This window comes from Argiope bruennichi, chromosome 3, assembly GCF_947563725.1.
Source record: "Argiope bruennichi chromosome 3, qqArgBrue1.1, whole genome shotgun sequence".
NCBI lineage: Eukaryota > Metazoa > Arthropoda > Arachnida > Araneae > Araneidae > Argiope > Argiope bruennichi.
In genome coordinates, this window is record NC_079153.1 from 44564098 (window position 1) to 44583808 (window position 19711).

General features: G+C 28.8%; 1 protein-coding gene across 1 annotated transcript in view; it reads right to left on the reverse strand.

Annotated features, from left to right (window-relative positions):
* Window positions 1–13350: 13350 nt before the first annotated feature.
* The window catches only part of LOC129962818 (uncharacterized), a 29444-nt gene continuing 23083 nt past the window's right edge, over window positions 13351–19711 (reverse strand). Inside the window, exons 7-9 of the mRNA XM_056076817.1 lie at window positions 19539–19596; window positions 16791–16842; window positions 13351–13362 (exon numbers count right to left, since the gene is read on the reverse strand). Of these exons, the coding sequence (XP_055932792.1) occupies window positions 13351–13362; window positions 16791–16842; window positions 19539–19596 (122 nt within the window). The remainder of the gene's footprint in view (window positions 13363–16790; window positions 16843–19538; window positions 19597–19711) is intronic.

Below are 19711 nucleotides of genomic sequence, written 5' to 3' on the forward strand. Positions count from 1 at the left end.
TGTAGACAAAATTATGAAATATGGTATTGAAATTTTGCCCGTATGCGACAGTGAATATTAAATCTCGAAAAAGGAAACGCTAAATTCCTCGCAATTTCACAAATATGTTTTTTTCTTTTACTTTGAAACTGCTTGCAAAATATTTTTAACTTGTCGCTGAAATATCGTTCTTGGACGACCTGAAACCAATTTTGTAATCGCATTGTTACTTTTCTATAAAATTTCATAAATTTCAGATCAGCTACGGTTCGTTTGTTTAGTAGTATCATAAACTTTAATTTGTGTCCTTAAACGCCAAATTTTAGTTATATCGGTTGCAGAGAACTCAATGGTGTGAGGCAATTTTTAAAACTATTCGCAAATCGAAGAATGAGCCGTGAATTTATATTTCGAAATAGTTAAGTCATGAAGAGAAGGCAGATCAAGAATTTTCTTTCATGCAATGATTATAAAAGCGAAATTTTTCATTATCCATATATTTTTGAAACGCATTTTGATTTTTTTTTTACAAAAAAAATGATATAGGCATAATTTTCTATATTGCAATACATTTATGTTATAATTCTGTATGCTGGCAATTTTTTTGTGATTGCAACGCCATTTTTTGACTTTGCTATCTCAACCATACAGCCTGAGTAAAAACTTTAAGGCCAGTAAAAATTTTTGAGAAAGTGTAAAATGAAATAAAAGGGATTCAAATAATATTAATTATTAAATTCATTGATAAGAAATAAATGCCATAAACATAATTTGTAAATACATAATTATGAGAAACATGTGGTTATTTAAAAAGTTAGTATTTTTGCCTGAGTAAAAACTTTAAGGCCATCAGTCATTTTTTTAAAAATAAATATAATATAATCGTGTAATTACCATTGCAACTTGTAAGCTTGTGACAACGCTGCAATTTTCATATTTGTCATACGTTGCTTCGAAGTATTGGTGATCTTTGTGAAGAGGGCGAAGGGTAAGAAGTTAACTGATCGTGAAAGAGGACATATCGAAGCTTTGTCTTCAACAGGAATGAGTAGTCGTGCTATTGCGATAAAGATAGGAAGATCAAAGACTGTAGTAAACAATTTTTTAAAATTGAAAGACAATTATGGTAAAAAGAATACTGGGGGAAGACCTAAAGCTTTGTCCTCGCGTGATGAAAGAAGAGTTTGCCAACTTGCGTCTACTGGAAAGTACTCAACCAGGAAACTGATTCTGACGACAAGTTTAAAAGTTTGTCAAAAAGCGATTTATAACACAATTAGAAGGTCTGGAAGGTTCACTTATACAGCAAAATTGACTAAGCCTCAGTTACTGCAGAGACACAAAATAGAGCGTTTGAACTTTGGCCAGAAAGTCATGACCTGGGACAACCAATGGATAGAAATTATTTTTTCTGACGAAAAAAAAAATGGAATTTGGATGGACCAGATGGGTGGAATTTCTACTGGCATGATATAAGAAATGAAAAAGAAATATTCTCCGAGCGCCAATTAGGTGGAGGGTCTGTCATGACTTGGGGCTGTTTTGCTTACAATGGTGTGGGCTCAATTGCATTCGTTTCAGGTAGAATGAATTCACAAGGATACCAAAATGTCCTAACAAATCATCTTTTGCCAAATGCTGAATATCTTCTGGAGAAAATTGGAAATATCAGCAAGACAATGCATCGATTCATTCGAGTAACGACACAAAAAATTGGTTCCAAGTCAACAATGTTGAAACTGTGAAATGGCCAGCTAGATCACCTGCCCTCAACCCAATCGAGAACCTTTGGGGTGACTTAGCAAGAAGAGTTTATGCAAATGGAAGACACTTTACATCAACAACAAAGCTGAAATCTACTATCGAAGATGAATGGTATAAAACCGACCCCACCCTTTGTCAAAAACTCGTTTCGTCCATGAAAACAAGAATATTTGAAGTAATTCGAAGAAATGGCTCCTACACAACCTTCTAAGAATTTTTAATTTTTTTCTTATATGTTATTTTCTATGTTGGCCTTAAAGTTTTTACTCAGGCTCAAATATTCATCTGTGTGTTCTGTAATATTTTCTAATAATAAAATATTTGCAAATTAATTTTTCTACGTTTTTTACTTTTATTTAAGCTCAATTATTATCAATCAAATGGTATTTGAATTCCTCAATTTATATGTTTCCATTTTCTCAAAAATTTTTACTGGCCTTAAAGTTTTTACTCAGGCTGTATAATTTTGAGATGTACTGTATAGTATTTAAACATTTTTATAGAATGGCAAATACTATTATTCAAAGTATGAAAAGAAGAACATGCTAAGACTTTTATTTAAAAGGCATACATTCTACAGAATTACAAATTAGATAAAAATAGTAAAAGTGTGCCATTAAAAATACCTTGTTTAAAATACGTGCAGGAAAATGAATATGATATTCGAAACGAATTGGTAAAGCATTCCATATTTTGACAGTCAGTTATTGAATAGAATGTCTAGAAAATATGTGAAACATTAACAGCTTCATATTTTATTTTAAAATTTCTAGTCACTCTATACAATTCCGGTTTTCAAACGTCGATGGAACTGATAAATCAAAATAACCGGAGGGCTTTTTTTATTTTTCATTTCATAACTAACATATTTTCACAAGGATGCGTGATCAACAGTTCAATAATACCAGACAAAACAAAATATATGCAGACGTAAATACCATATTGTGGGTGATACGATTTCAGTTACAGTGTCACGGAAACGTGAGGTACTATTCTTTGCGGAATGCTTAGTCATCGAGATCATATTCTAAAATTCAACAGTTTGGTCAAGGCTGTGATCGGATGATACTTGTCTCTGTCTATGTGAAATAGATCAAAGTCCTTTACTCGTTTGTTGAGTGACATTTTTTCACCCATACTCATATAAATGAAGAAACTTTTACACAATTTATATACTTTGAGTACGACTGCTTATTTTTTTTTAACATTAAGTCAATGTTAATTCTTCAGAACTTTTCTAGTCATTATCAGTTTTCAAAGAAGCATTTTTGTGTCATTGTTTTTGTTTTTTATTGTTTTTTTTATTCTAGATAATCAATAAAGTAATAATATATTTTTAAAACTTTATTTCAAGACGACTTAGAACTGAAACTCACAATGAGATGAAGAAGTATTGAAAAAAAAAATCAGAAAAATTAATAACTAAATAAAATAAACAAAAATCCCATCAGGAAAGTTAATTATCAATTATCCTTCAAAAATATATTTTGCATATCTTTTTGAAGCATATATTTTGCATACATTTTTCTTCAAAAATATGTTTTGAATATAAAAATATATTTATATAAAAAAAATGTCCTAGTTAATATATTTTGCAATACCCTTAGTATTTGAAAACTAGAAATAGAAAATTTAGTATGTACTAAATCGTAAGTTTCGTTAGGAGAGAGAAGTATGTTTCCGGCAATTTTGACACTCACTGGGTTTCCTATTTCACTAAAAAAATAATAATAGTTAAAAAGGTAATAATGGCACTGTCAGCATTGACATTATTAAGGAATATATTTCACTGGCGCCATCTATGAATGCGTTTTTTAATTGCATGGAATGTGTAAACACTTTACATGGTTGCTATATTTACAAGAATTAGGCACTTGCGACAATAAAAAATAAATAAATAAACTTTTTTTATTTTTAGTTCTCACTTTTTTTTTGCTTGATTAATTCATATCAATCATGTTTAAATAAGCATCTTCTATATATTGTAAAGTTTGGGACACTGAATTTTTCAAAAACTAAATTTTGATTAAAATCAAATCCATTCCCAATTTTTTTTAAAATATATAAACGACGTACTGATAATTAAAGAAAAGTGGCGAGATTATAGGATTATTTGGAACATTTGATTCAGATATAAAACATTTCAAAGTAGTAATTTGAGTAAATATTGCCGACTATTTCAACTTTTTATGTTTGGTTATTAAATTACTGATTAAAAAACAATACACGCGAAAAAATTATTATTAAAAGTGTGATTATTAGTAAAACAAAGCAAATTTTTTTTAAAAAATTTAAATATTAGTTTCGTTATATTTCAGCAATAGATAAATATATAAAATATCATCCATAAATGTGTAATTAAAGTTATCATTCCCCCATGAATGACTTATGAACTTCAATGACCCTTAATTTCATTTTTCCTCTAAGAACTAGATTTAAACAGTATTTTTCTTTTTATAACTCTCTTATTCCTAGGATAATTCGAGTTCATGAATTTTAGAACGCGAGAAAGCCCATGTTTCTCTTTCAAAGATAAGAAAAATTTCCTACCCCCTTAAAAACTCTCATGACAGCCCGCGTTCTTAAGATTTTGATGTACAAAAGAAGGACTTCACTTACTGATGGCCATTAAACAAATATATGCTCGCACATAATTTTGAAAATACTCAGGAAACCTCTAAGCCCTCCATATCCATTTGGCGAACTTTTCTAACGAACTAAGCATGTGCCTCAGGTATTCAGGAAATCACAATTAACGAAACAGGGAGGGGATTTCACAGTATATCCAGGCGTCTCAGGCGCCAGTTATAATTTCGCTGAATTGGTGTTTGGGCTTTTCAGTATCGACATAGTTAAGTAAAAGGCATCTAAATTCTACCGACAAACAGAGTATAGGGTTAAAAAAATTCATGTAAATTCGAAATTGTTATCAAAACCTAATTCACAATAATACATTTTTATTTTTATTTTACACATGTTCATATATCTGAAATGATTATATTTTTACAACTCTATGCCGTGAGGGTGGTCAGAAATGGAAAAGTAACCCTAATACAGATATCTATTATGGGCCTTGGTAGTAGAAAATTAACGTAAAATTTTATAGTATTAAAAGGATTATATTACATTGATTAATAGTTTTAATTCAATGCATAATTATGAGTGCACAAATCAACAATCATTCTTGTTGATTAAATGTAGATTACAATTAGAGAAATATTTATGTATGATGCTGGTGTTCATGATTTTGAAGAATTTAAGAACAACGGAGTGTTCTTCTGCTATTGATTACTGCAACAATTTTTAACTTCAGACAATGTCACACTTTATACTTCGACCGTCTCTTGAAAAGCATCTGCCTGTAGGGATGACGAATATTTTCAGAACGGTTATTACGTAACCAATATCAAAAAATCACAAATACAAGTGATCAATGCTTTTCAAAGAGGGGTGTGATTCAAATCCTTGATAAGATCTTACTGATGATATTTCGATTCTAGGTTTTGGATTACGATAGAAAGTAACAATCGATACGATATCACTGAAATTTGCCGGAGAGGGGACTTCACTGGAAAGTAACAATCGATACGATCTGTCCAATGGAAGCTCTCGAAATAAATCTGTGATTGGATTGAAAAGTGAACGGACCGGTTATTGGAATTATCCTATCGTACCATTGAATTGCATATCACTGAAATTTATCGGAGCGGTGATTTCACCGGAAAGTGCGAAGTCACCGCTCCACTTTACGGGAGTGACCGATATTCGTATTTGATGATGCACTATTCCATACAGATCATTTTAAATTGCACGTGACATGACTGACTTTGATTACATGTACTCTGTTTACTGCTGGCGCCATCTATTGGTAGAATATAGGACTAAAGTAAACATTTTAAAGAAATGATATATATTTTTAACTCATCTTTTCCAGAAAATGGTTCACTCTAATAAATAAATAAATTAAATAAATAGTTTTGAGAAAAAAAAAAAATTTAAGAAGTAAGCTGAAACAGATAAATTAATTCAATCACACGTTAATTAAATTAGTAAATTAAGTATTAATTACAATGAATAAATTTTATATTTAATATTAAGTAATAATTTTTAATTAATAATATGATTGAAATAACAGATATTTGGAACGCATATTTAAAAATAACAATAGCAATATTATTTGCTATTCAAAAAATCGTGGATTATGCATCTCTACCTGCCTGTGTTTTCCTCGGTATGGAGTAGAAATAAAGGTAACTATTTAGTGGGAGATTTCTATCTAGACAGCTTCCTGTGGCCACTGGGCTGAAAGAGGTCTATTAAAAATTTATGAATCTAGTTACCAAATAAAAGAAATTTTAAAGATTACAAAATTTATATGTTATAAAGTGTTAGAACAAAATTAACACATTCCAAATCTAATAGCTGAGATTCTTATATGTTTTATAACTTTCACTTTGTTATTATAGTATTGAAACAAACTAAAGGGTTACTTCAATTACTTTGTATACAAATGTGGATACATAATCCTAATACTTAAGCAAATAATAAAAGATATTTTCACAAAGTTGCTCAAATAAAGAATTAAAATAAATCCTTAACATGTTGATGACTTTAAAAATGATTTAAAATCTGAAATAAATTGACTAATTTATTAAAAGCGGGATATAAAGTGCACTTCCTGCAGTCATAAAATGTCTAAATCCATCACTGATTCTACTTTTATTAGGGATTAGTGTTAATGTAACGATCTTCCATAATTAGTATTATCAAAGCTTAGGATGACTATATTTCAAAAATTACACAAGAAAATTCTTTACAAGATCATTCTTAATCAGTTAATTTTTATTTTAATATATTCATTTGAAATATTATTTTAAAATCCAAAAAGTATAAAGCAGGGGACTTTATTAAATGGTGAAAGCAAATGAAGGACAAAATATTTTAAATACGAACTGTCCAAATTAAATGCAAAATATTAAAAAATTGACTTAAAATTTTACTTAATTTTTTTATACAACTAAATTTTATTATGTCATGATGCAAAAAAAAAAAAAAAAAAAAAAAATTAAAATATAAATTGATAGAATCTGAAAGTAACCCTTTATATTTACAAAACAGTAGCAGTAGCTTAATTTTTTTATACAACTAAATTTTATTATGTCATGGTGCAAAATAAATAAATAAATAAATAAAATTACAATTTAAATTGATAGAATCTGTAACTCTTTATTTTTACGAAACAGTAGCAGAATGCATTAATTAATAATATTTTAATTGAATATATCTGGATTCGAATCCATCGGATTTTCTTTCGTAGAGAATCGAAAATAGATTTAATTGTTTATCGAAACATTTTTATTGGAAAAAATTTACCGAAAATATCACTTTAAAATTCGAAAATTGCAATATATTTTCTTCTTCATCTCAATATAAAGGGGAATCGATCATTAAATAAATCATTCTTAGCAAAGTCTGTATTTGCACAAAGTAGTATTGCTGTTGTAGAATTTCAAATGAACTTTACAGGAAATTGAGTTAAAAGTTGAGTTGTGTCGAGGAAAATTTTGATGTATTATAATTCTTCTTTTTGCAAAGAAAATAGCATTAACTTGGTAACTTTAAACTGAAATTGAATTTAATTTGATTATTGTCCCCCTTTTAGGCTACGGGATAGCCCAAAATTATATTACCTCACCTCAGAGGTGGTGTAGGACGTTGTATGAGTCATAATGGCATGTAATCTGGATGACAGATCTCTAGATATACACTCATGATTTATTGAAAAAAATAGTACAAGAAGTCTCTGATAGATGGCGCTGCAGCTTGAAAAAACTTCTACATGTTCTACAAAATGATTCTCAATAGACTACTAGAAATTTGGACAACAACCCACAACAATATCACATCTGAAAGACAACAATATTCGACATCTTCAAGGAATCAATACGAATTTATTGTGTTTCGTTGTGGAATATATTGTTTTGCAAATCAAAATGGCTGGACTTATATAAAAATTATGTAGCACATTTTATCGCTATCTATCAGCAACTACTCTGATCTGAAGTTCTTTTATGATCTGAAGTTCTTGTTGTCCAAGTTTCATGCTATTGTCATTCATACAATGCGCAGTACGATTCTATAGTTTGGAGAAATTTATTTTAAACAACTTATCACAACAGAGCTATTTTGCTGAAGTACTACTTAATTTTAAATCGTAGTCATATATTGAGGAATTGCCAGCTTGAACTTGAAGTTTTTCCTGCAAACTTTCACATCACATCAGATAGAACATATTTAAGTCGTCCCTATTAGCACAAAATGCCGATCAACATTGCTACGATATCTTCCCGACATTGGCTGGCATTCAGAACATCGAGCAACATCGTGAGAATATCGTGCAATATCATATGCTAATCGGGGATGGATTTAATGAGAGCGAAGCTCATATCCGCAGATGATCTCCATTGAAATTGAGTCTCAAACCTAGCGGAAGTTCAGATAAAGAAATATTCATTATAGCTTAGATTTTCCAAGTTACACAATGTGGTTTTTTAGTCTCCATTGACGGTATTGAGGCCATTTTAGGTTAGCTGACTTTTAAATGATTTGAAATTCACTTAGAAGACTCAGAAGAAGTTCAAAAAATACTTTAATTTCATTTAAAACAGAGATAGTAAAATAATATGTGGCAGTAATTATCAGCAGTGGCAAAGAGCTTTTATTCGAAAACGACTGAGGATTACTAAAGTTACCGTACTGAAAACTCAGAAAAAGATGAAGAAATGACGAATCAAAATCCTATTTCGATTGCACATTTTCCGAAACTTTCCTTATAATACGACGTGAAATTATTTGCGGCTTTGCTAACTGCCTTGACTTTAGGAACATTTGTATTCTTCTGACCAGGTTATATTCATATACAGTACATTCTCAAGTATCCGGTTCGCGACTATCCAGGCTTAATTTTCTTTTCTCGTAATTAAATGAGGAAGGCAAAGCGTTTATTAAGTCATCTATTAAAGACTTTTTCAAAATCTTAAAACTGTCAGCTTTGATTCTTATCTTACGGTTACCTTTTCATATCTGTGTAATCATTTAGTAGTGTTTAATAAAAGCAATTTGAGCCGATTTTCTTAAGAATTAGGCCTACGATTTACGTTAATGTTTTGTTTATGTCTGCTGCATTTAAATTGGGCATTTCAGAACTTATTTTAAAGTGTGAACAGTTCATATCTTTTAACTTATTTTTACTCTAATAAATTCTTGAAACGTGCAGTAAAGTATATAAGCATATATAAACTGCCAGTACAGAACCTTCTATTTTAACTCGACATGTTACCGACAATTGCTTCTATGATTCACCGGGCCGCGGTTGCGTTCACATTGAGATAAATGGAGGGTTTAGTACTCAATAGAAGTAAGAAAATACATATTGTAATAATGCGTTTCGGACAAAAACTTTGTCTTCTGGTATTGGTATACAAAGAAATGAATTCCTAGAACTCCGGCCTATCTGGCTTTTTTATTATCCAACCAGTTCTTTCTCCACATTAAGCTGGATATTCGGAAGTGTACTGTAAATACTCTGAAGCGGAAAAATGACAGATTTTATAAGTAGTTAATATACACATTACACATTTTTTAATTACCCAGCTATTACAGTTTAATTGCAATTTAAAAGAGGCAAACAAAATAGTCAGATTTGAGATAATTTAAAATCTATATTTGTGGAATTCTCATACACTCGCAATTTCTGCTTTCCTTTTCAATATAAAGCTTATGAGACTAATCGATATTTATATATAATACATGAATTCTTTATTGGACTTGATTTTCAGGACGTTATTTTTATTGCGCCTCCGGGAAAGTTTCCATTTCTTGCAGGCATGGATGATGATTGCCAGACAGGTTTCCAAGAAATCACACACTGCAATCAGGGAAAGGCCTAACCACATGCCCAAAATACCGCCGATGTATCCGAAGACTTCTATTCCCTAAGGGGGTAAAAGTTTATTATAATAGAGCTTTACAAAAAGGGGGGGGGGAGAAAGAAAAGAAAAAGAAACATGTCATTATCTGTGCCGCAGCAGCACTGCTAGATGTGAGACATCATATGATAATAATGATTCAAAATACGGCAGTCTACTCAGAAACTAGCGATACAATAAATGATATCTTAAAACATAGATAGCTTTTAGTGTAAGTGAATTAATACCTTCTGAGCTACATTAATATTTTCATAAATAAAATATAACGTTTGGTTTAATTTTTTTATTCTCAACCAGAGTAGATGCCAGATTAGTAATCCAATTTATGTTTATTTCTCTCTTTTTTTAAAAAAAGTCTATTGCTGTATAATTGATTAATTTGCAAAAGAACTAAAGACAAAAAATTATGCATAAATTGCCGGAAGTGTAGGAAAAAGAAATCATAGTTTTAGAGAAAGGGAATCTAATAACAAAAAATAAAAGATGAAGATCTCTAACTGCCTTTTTTACAAAGATTAAAGATGGGCTATGCGTTTCTATACCCATAATTGGTAGAGTTGCCATAATTGTTAATCATCGATATGGGACTTCAATATGCTAAATTAATAAAACATGAAATAAATGGGCAGGTATTGGTGTATCTTATTCTGACAAAAAAGGAAGTTTAAGCAATCTAATAAATTCAAGATGTAAAATAATAAAAAAGAATGCAAGGGTAATCCTTTTTAACTCAGCCAATTTTAAAATTAATTTTACTTTCTTAATTATATCATTTTCTTCTTCCACATAGTTATAAAATTGAGGGCAAGTCATTTTGAAAATATGTTGACAAATCAAAATTGTTTCAGTTGTCTTCATAAAAAACCTATTTCCTTCATCCGGCCATTGAGCTTACATTAGAGAAAACATTCTTTCTATATTTGCTTTGGTTTCTGGCTGGAATGGTAAATGCGTATTTGCATAGGTCAATGAGACGTAATTTATGACCAATATATTTAATCTCTCCCTCTCTCTTTCTCTCTCTCTCTCTCTCAAAAAAAAAAAAAACAACCTTCAGCCATTTTTTTTCAGTGTGGATTAGCTGTTTTAATTGGTATTATTTTTCTGTAATTAATCTTTTAGATATATAAACTTATTGAAATTGAATGCGGCCAATAGCGATGCTTATTGCAGTTATTAAAAAATAGAAGGATATATAACAGCAGGGGACTCAATACTGAAATAGGGTGATCGTCACATGTATATGGGACGCACGGCAACCTTACCAATAAGCATATAGAAACACCATTTCTTTTTCTTTAATTTTTTGTTGACACCATAGTTTCATGCGCATTGTTTGCTTTGCTGCACCTCTTAAAGCTATTTTGAGATTCAGCGATGAGCAATCTTTCGACATTAGGAATAGATATTTAATCTTAAGAGAAACAAAAAAGGATTGAGGGATATTTAATACGAGTTCAAAACCAAATTTGGGCCATGGAATCTCATTAACAAATGTCTTTTTTTTTCTGTATTTAAATCTGATAATTTAAATATAAATAAAGAGAAACCTGTAAATTTTATCAAATAATTCGCAAAGATTCAGAGAAGCCTAACAGCATTTCAGAAATTTTCATTCTCCAGAAGAATAACTACCACTAATAAAAATTCAAAATAAATGTCCATTAAATAAAAAAAATGTTTAGAAAATCTTTAATAAGTAGTTAAAAACAGCCAATCAAAGCAATTTTAAAATGTTACTATTTCTCAAACAGGCAGTGATATGTCGTATATCAAAGGATTTTACCTTAATTTTAATTTGTCTATTTCAGAGAATCAAGCACTTACCATTTCAATAAATCATCTAGAGGACAGATGTTCTTTAATTATGTATAAATATGCAAAATCATCTTAAAAATAATTAACTTGGAAAAATTCTGCGAACTAATTCTCATTTCTTATAAAATATTAGATATATAAAAGTGATTAAAAGTAAGCACAGAATATGTCAACGGGAAATGAATTAATTAGTGGAACACTGTGAGTTCCATTATTTAAAATAGCGACAACAGACGCTTTTTTTGAACTTTATCATAAAGAAATAATATCTCATACATTAAAACCATTAATAATTTTCTTATCAGTCTTATTCTCCTAAATGTTCAATAAGTTCCATTTACTGACAGACACGTTTCACATGGCTTTAATTGATTAAGTACACAGAAGAAGAAAGAACTATTTTTTAGTATAATATATTTATTTAAATGATATTTCTTTTCTAAAGATAAAACTTTGTTTATGTGATTCAGAAGTTCCTAATTTTTAAGAATTTGATATAACGTTCAAACATGCAAAGCGTTCTTTTCTTACTTTCTATCTTTCATTCATTCATTCATTTTTTTAGTACTGAAATATTTCCTGTTTATCTGAAACACATATATACTTATATGCATGCAAATATTTTATGCATTTAATTAAAAAGAATATTATAAGATAGTATTTGTTATTTTACTGTATCTCTACTGCCTTTATTTACTTTATATTTTTATTTCATTCATTGAAAAGCATACAACTCACTTTTTGTTTCCTGACATAAAATACTTAACATGATCTAATTTAATTTAAAATATATCGTTGAAATTTTTATACTGCCATAATTCTGGATCAGAAAAGAAAAAAAAATTAAAATTAAGCAATTAATTCGTATCACTATTTTGAAACATCCTAAATATCTTTTACAGTATTTTAATGCAATTTTTAAGCTGAGTTGCTTGATTTTGAGATAAATTCCTTCAAGATTTATGATTTATAAAAAAATATTTTTTAAATCTTAAAAAAATGTTTTAAGTTAAATGTTACAGGTTAGATATACTATGATATTTGGATTTTCAGTGGTATTTGGTAATTTTAATTATTTTTGTCGAAGGAATGTATTTGATTATATGTAAAAGACCAAGGAAGTAATTAACGATTAACCTAGAAAGTAATTATCGATTAAGTTCAATTTTTCAGTTATACAAACCTGATACTTCTGTGAATAAATAAATGTCATGACTTGAGTTTTCATGAAAGATATCCCTATGCCTGTTTCGCATCTAGGTGGAAAAAATCATAATTTAGGAAACTTAATTTTGAAAATTTCGATCTTCACATAAAAAGAAAGAATAATAATATAAAAAAATATGTTTTTTATAATGTTTTGTTATTGAAATAAATATCTTTTAATAAAAAATTTGGAAATGTAAAGCAAAATTTGCAAAAGTGTGAAATGTTCTTAGAAAAAATTGTATAATCGGAAAAATATGAATGCCCTAATTATAATTTTAATCACATTCCTAATGCAGGATTGTTAAAATTAAGCTGATAGTACTCAGATACTCTTAGCTCCATTTTTATTGAATGGATCCGAATGGAACTTCATGATACCGAAATTTCTGTTAATTCATTCAGTTTGCAAAAAAATATATTCTTTCTTTACTAAATAAATTGTAAGACTTTTATTTTTTAAATATTGTTCGTTTGAATTCTATATTCTCATATCTTAAGTATAAGTCTTAGGTGATTAAATTATGCGTTTCTTAAAATTGTTTAAAATTGGTGACTAAATCCGGTTTTGTTGAATGATTTTAAATATTATTACTCAACTTTCTACCTTAAAGATTTAATATGAAGGTTAAAGTTATTTATTAAAAAGCATAAATTTTGGTTAAAAGTTACAGGGTTTTAGGTTACAGTATAAATTATGTATATATATAATCCATTAATTAACATATGAGGAAAATAAAAATGCCTTATTCTAAATTTAAATTCATATATTAATGTATGCAGTAATATATATATATATATATATATATATATATATATATATATATATATACGCATTATTTTATGTGAAGCAGGATGCAGTGAAGCGACTTTCAATTTCGTGACGTCGTTTTATTTTATCTTGGAGAATCACGCATTATTTACAAGCAGGTGCGGACAAGGCACGTCCGTCACAGTGCGGCATAAAAGCAGAAGTGGGGAAGAAGAGCGAAATAAATTATTCCTCGTCTTATATAACATGAGATTTTGATAGGGAAAATATTTTTTTACAGTGCTAATATATTATTAAGATTCTGATAGGGATTTCAGACGCATGTCAATCACAAGTAAGGGAAACATAGGGATCTTTTTAAAAGAATGTGCTTATTGGACATTTTTCTAGCCCTTCACGTGAGAATGTGTCGGTGTTTTGTTGATTCATCAATTTTATAAAGCTTCTCTTGAATTAATTAAGTAGAGAAAGTGGAATTGGATGACGAAATAAGAAAATATTTTAGAATGAAGTTACTATGGGCTAAATTAAGATAAAACCTTGGAAATTAATTAAATTAAAATGAAAGTTTAAAATATCATTACATAAATATATATATATTTCTAAACAAACTTACTTAGTTGTTTTCTTTTTGTCCTGTAAAAGAAAAAAATAATAAATAAGTGAAATTTGCTATATTCGCTTCTGCTTGTTAACTATACAAATCTTTTAAAAGTTTGTGATGCAATGGTCACTGTAGTTGTAGTAAAATAATTCTTTAAGAAAGCGATGAGTCTAAAGACAAAAACAATATTCTTATTTACGATTTATCTTAAATTAATTAAATTTCTCAAAAAAGTTATCTAAATTTCTTCTATTGAATTTAAAATTTCCATCCTATATAATTTAATATATTCACATTTTTTCAAAAGTTTGAAATTGTATGTTATTGCTATTGATTATAAATAATTATCAACATTTGGCTAGTTTGCATATTGAGCGATTGAAACATTCATTTGATAATCTTAGTAAACAAAATAACTGCTAACATTGCATAAATAAAGAAAATTTTCCTAAATATTTCTTCCAATGGTACGTAAGGAACTCTTCAACTCATAGATTCTTGATCTCCAGACTTTGCTATTGTTGAAGAGTGTGGTGAAAAATAAGAGCATTAATAACGAACATGAGGGGGAAAATGTAAGTAGGGATAGGATTGCAACAACATTTGCAATTATCGCAAATAGGACGAATTTTCAGCATCAAGCCTTTGGATTGTTTATACTAAGAGAACTTGCCTTCTGCAGCGATACACGCTTCGCATGATATTATTCATTCATTTGGGTTGTCATGCTAATGAAATTGTATTCCACTAAATCTGCGTTCATTTTATCTGATGAATCCATTTCATTCATCCAAAACCCAGGAGAACCAGATTAACCTTTTGGTTTTAGCATTAAGGTGTCTGTACACACTTGAAACTCCGAAAATCGTTCAAATTAACGAATATTTTTTTATTGCTTAATAATGTTCTCTGATCCTTTAGCTTTCAAACGATACCAAGATGTTGTCGATATTCGAAATATTTCTCGAGGTATAATTATTTTTCTTGAGGTGCTTTTTAAAAAACTCTAGTTATGGTGTTTTTAAAACTCATTTTATGAAGAATGATAATTTTCCACTATGTTGCTTCATTCAAACAATCATAACTCAACAAGAAATTAACCAAATACAGTTATTTATATATCAAAATAATCTGTATGAAATAGCGGATGTTTTGTGCTTCAATAAAAGTTATATTTATACAAATAAATTTTTAATAGCTGTTTAAAAGTTAAAATTACAGAAAAAATCTCGCTTTTTCTATTCATCGTTGATGAAAAAATTGTTTAAAAAAAGCTATACATTTTTATAACTTTTTTGAGGCAGACAACATGAAGACTAATATTAGGCATCATTTCCAACTAGAATTGTGTATCTGTACAAATTAGAATTTAAGATATCCTGTTTCAAAAAATAGGCTAATTAGCTCATTAAATCTTATTTAATTAATTAATAATTAGTGTAATATGGTTTTTTCTCACTGAAATGAGTTTAAACATATATTAATGACCTACTGTGAAAAAACTGGATTTTTAAAGTTAAAATTAAAAAACAAATCTTCTAGTGTGTACGTACACATAATTGACATTCCAAGAAGAGGACACTTCAGCAAGAAGGGGATAAAAAAGGCACAAAGAAGTGAAGCAATTGAAGTACAATTATAAAATGCACAGTATTGGAAGGATTATAAAAATTCTGGAAAGGAACCATGAAGTTAATTTTGAAATGCTTCAAATTTAACATTAAATGAATTGTTTGTATTAAATTTAACATTTAATTATATACCTTGTTGCAAATATATGCATAATATTGCAACGAAGCTAGCCACATGTCTCCGTGGCTCGTTGATAAGACATCGGACTGCGGGCAAAGAGATTGCTGGTACGATCCTCGGGAAAAAATTTGTTATTTATTAATTTATTTTCCTTTCAGTTCTCCCAGAAGTTTCTGGAATATTCAATTATTATAATTTCCTTAATCCTTGTACGTCATTTCCTTTTCAGTTAGTTCTAGGAATGTTCTAGAACATTCTACATGTATATATAAGAGCTTGATTTGTAGTAACCGAGGTCTTTGGTTTACTTTAAATAAAGTGCTATTGTTCAAAAGTGTTCTCTTCTTAAGCCTATAAACGTGACAATATAATAAAACTCTGCAATATATAAATAAATTTTATAAGAATTTTGTTTGTGAGAAAGTGATTACTATAAAAGTCACTAGCGATGTAAAAAAGGAAAAAAATTAACGACAAAAAAAGAAAAATTCATCCAAACAAAACCTATTTAAAACAAACATTAGGTAAAATAAAATCTGAAAATTTAAAAGTAATTAAAGTTTTAGGAATTTAAAATAATTTCAGCACTTAAAATTTTGAAATAATTTTTTTTTCTTAATTCACTGTCAAAAAAAATCTCTTGTAATGAACCTCGTTTTTCTTATTAATTAACACTCGATTGCTAAAATAATTTGTTTTTTATGCCTGGTATACTATTGAAATTTTATAAACCTTCTTTTAGGATACCCTACATGTGATTCACCTTGTTAAAGAGACTAACCTTATTTGTATCAATTATCTTTTTATATTGTTTTATCAGTTAAATTATTATAACTCCTGTAGATTGCCAAAACTTAACAAAATTATAAATTTCATATCTAATATAATATATCAGGAAACATCTTACATCTATATTAGAATAAGCAAATTCTTCAATTCTTACTCGGATTTCTTCTTCACTGAAAGGTACAAAAATAAAATATCTGAAAAGCATCAGCTATTAAAAAATAATAAATTCTTTCAATAGATTATATTTTATATTAAAAATTGATTGTATTTCTTTGAAACGTGTTATTCGAAAAAATTTCCCTGTCTTAGCACAAAATATGCATTAAAGAATTCTAAAAATTTCACTTTTAATTGTGTATCATTTTAGCATTTAACATTATCATTTATTTAATGATACAATTTGTAGTTCTTCTTCCTTCATTTTCAAATAATTTATATTGGCTGTTCCTCAATTAATATTATGAATTTTATTTTTTTATGAAAATATATCTGTTTTTCATATGTTTTTGATAGGGTTAGACGGTTTTTCAAACCCGGTTTTAAAAAACCGGTTTTTTAAAGTAAATTTGTCACATTTGAAAACCGGTTTTTAAATTTAGAAAATGGTTTTTTGAAACGCCTGGATATTTCTCGTCTTCAAAAATGCAAACAAATATTTTGAATTTTATCGGTTGAGACCGATTCGTCAAGCAGCTGAAGGCTTAAGGCGATGAGATATCAATTCATTAACAAGTGAAGGTATATTTGAAGTTCTGTTATTGAACTAAAAAAATTAAACTCTGAAATAAGTTTGAAATTATTATATGCTTTAGAAGAACGAATTCAAGAAAGAAGACAAGTAGAATTACGAACTCTTTTGCTGTATTTGAAAATACACAAAACATTTCTAGTTCGAAGAAATCTAGTGTACTTTCTTTAGCTTCAAAAACCGAAATTATTAAGTTATCTGGAAAGATATTGTCTAGAATATTTCCAGATTCTTATTTGGAAACCGATTCTGATGAAGAGCAAATCAGAGAGTAATGCTTTTTAAAAAGAAACCATGGAAGAAGCAATTCATAAGTTTCTTGAAGATCTTGAAGAAAAACTTACAAATCCGAAGACACTGAAAAATGAATTTTAATTATTTGTGACAACGAATAAAAGAACAAAAAACTTAGATTTGTTATTTGATGCCCTGGAAACTATAAAACAGCTCAGTAGCTAGTGAAAACGAGTATTTTCAATTTCAGGCAATATTGTTCCAAAATAAGATAAAGATTTAGCCACCATTCAGTGAATATTTTTTGTTTTTTCAAAATCCTATTTTCTTAGGAGAAATTAAAATTAGTGAAAATAATATAAATATTATTTGACATTTTTGTTTGAGTTTTCGTTATTTTGTGTAAGAAATATGATTATGTAATTCTTAATTTTTTTTTATATTTTGACTTTGATATTGATTTTATTTTTTGTTATTTTATATAAATTAAATAAAATATTTTTCCCTATTCTATATAACTTTGACAAAAATTCGAAAACCAGCTAAAACCATTTTTTTGGAAGATTGAACTCGAAAACCGGTTTTTCAAAAAGTCGGCTTTTGTATAAACCCTAGTTTTTGATATTATTCTGATAAATCAGATATTTTTAAATGAAGTTTAAAGAATTTTTCTGATGACGAATAATATTACTTTTTCCAAATTCTTTTTGTCATGCCATTTCATCTTTAGAGAAAATATTAAGAAAACCTTTTTAATAACTAAAAAGGATTTTTTCAATTTTTTTTTCTACAAACAGATTTTATTTCAAGTCTAATGATGATGTTGTGCATGCTTTACCACGGGAAGGGGGTGCAGTAGCTTCTGAGGGTAAAGACCCCTGACTTCTAACTCAAAGGAAGATAACACACACTTCTGACTTCTAGCTCAAAGGAAGATAACACACACACACATTCGATTGAATAACCCCTTTTTACAGGTGGGGGGCTCATTCACTCCCCTCACAGATAGAACACAGAGGAGGAAACAACCATGCCCGAACCAGGACTCGAGCCCGGGACGCCCAGAACACGGGGAAGACGTGCTACCCCTAAGCCAAGATGCCGGCATTGAAGTCTAATGCCTGGATTTTATTTCTTTTCAAACAGACTACCATAATTCAAGCAGTTCATGAAATTATAAACCTTACAAAAATGAAAAACCTTTCTTCAGAAGTTACTATCCCGTTCAGCGAAAATCATCCCTTAAAAAAATAATAATTGTTCGAAATTTAATATTACATGGTTAGAAAGTGGGTTATTTTAATATTTACTTACTTCATAATTATTCTAAATTTAATTTAGTTTTTATACACTGGGTGATCGGTAAAGTCCTTTTGAGCATTTGAAATTCAAAACGGCATCTAGTATAGCCAGGGGAGTCGCTTGTTTTGAGAATAAAGTGTAAATTTATTGTGATATGTCAATACCAATTATATACGTGGACTTATTGAGACAACCTGCAATACTCTAGAGATGAAGTAAGAAAGTTACAAAAACAATTCAAAAATTAAAAGAGATCGGTTAAAAAGATCAATTAAAACATTGTACTTAATACCATAAAAAAGGCACAGGAAAAAATTTCATGAAGTTATTTGTGTAATTGTGGAGATATATGCGATTAAAATTATTTTTCTGTGCATTGAAAAAGGGTTCATCTTAAAATAGAAAAATGTATTCTCCAATATTATCCCACAGTTTTTCTAAGCTAAGCAGATTCGTAAGTGAATATTTTTCACTGCATTACAAATACATACATTTTTCAATTTTAGGATGAATCTTTATTTTTTCAATATATATTTATAATTCAACATACATTTTTTACAAGTTATTTTAAATGCAACTTACTAGCATGCAGGCTGGCATTTTACTGTACACTCTTCAAACACATCTTCTAAGCTTGGACCTATAAAAGAAATCATACATACATATGACAATGAGTGACACAAAATATAGGGCGATTAAAACGAGTTATAATTAACATCCAAGAGCAACTCAAAGCAGAAAAATCCAGATGCCAA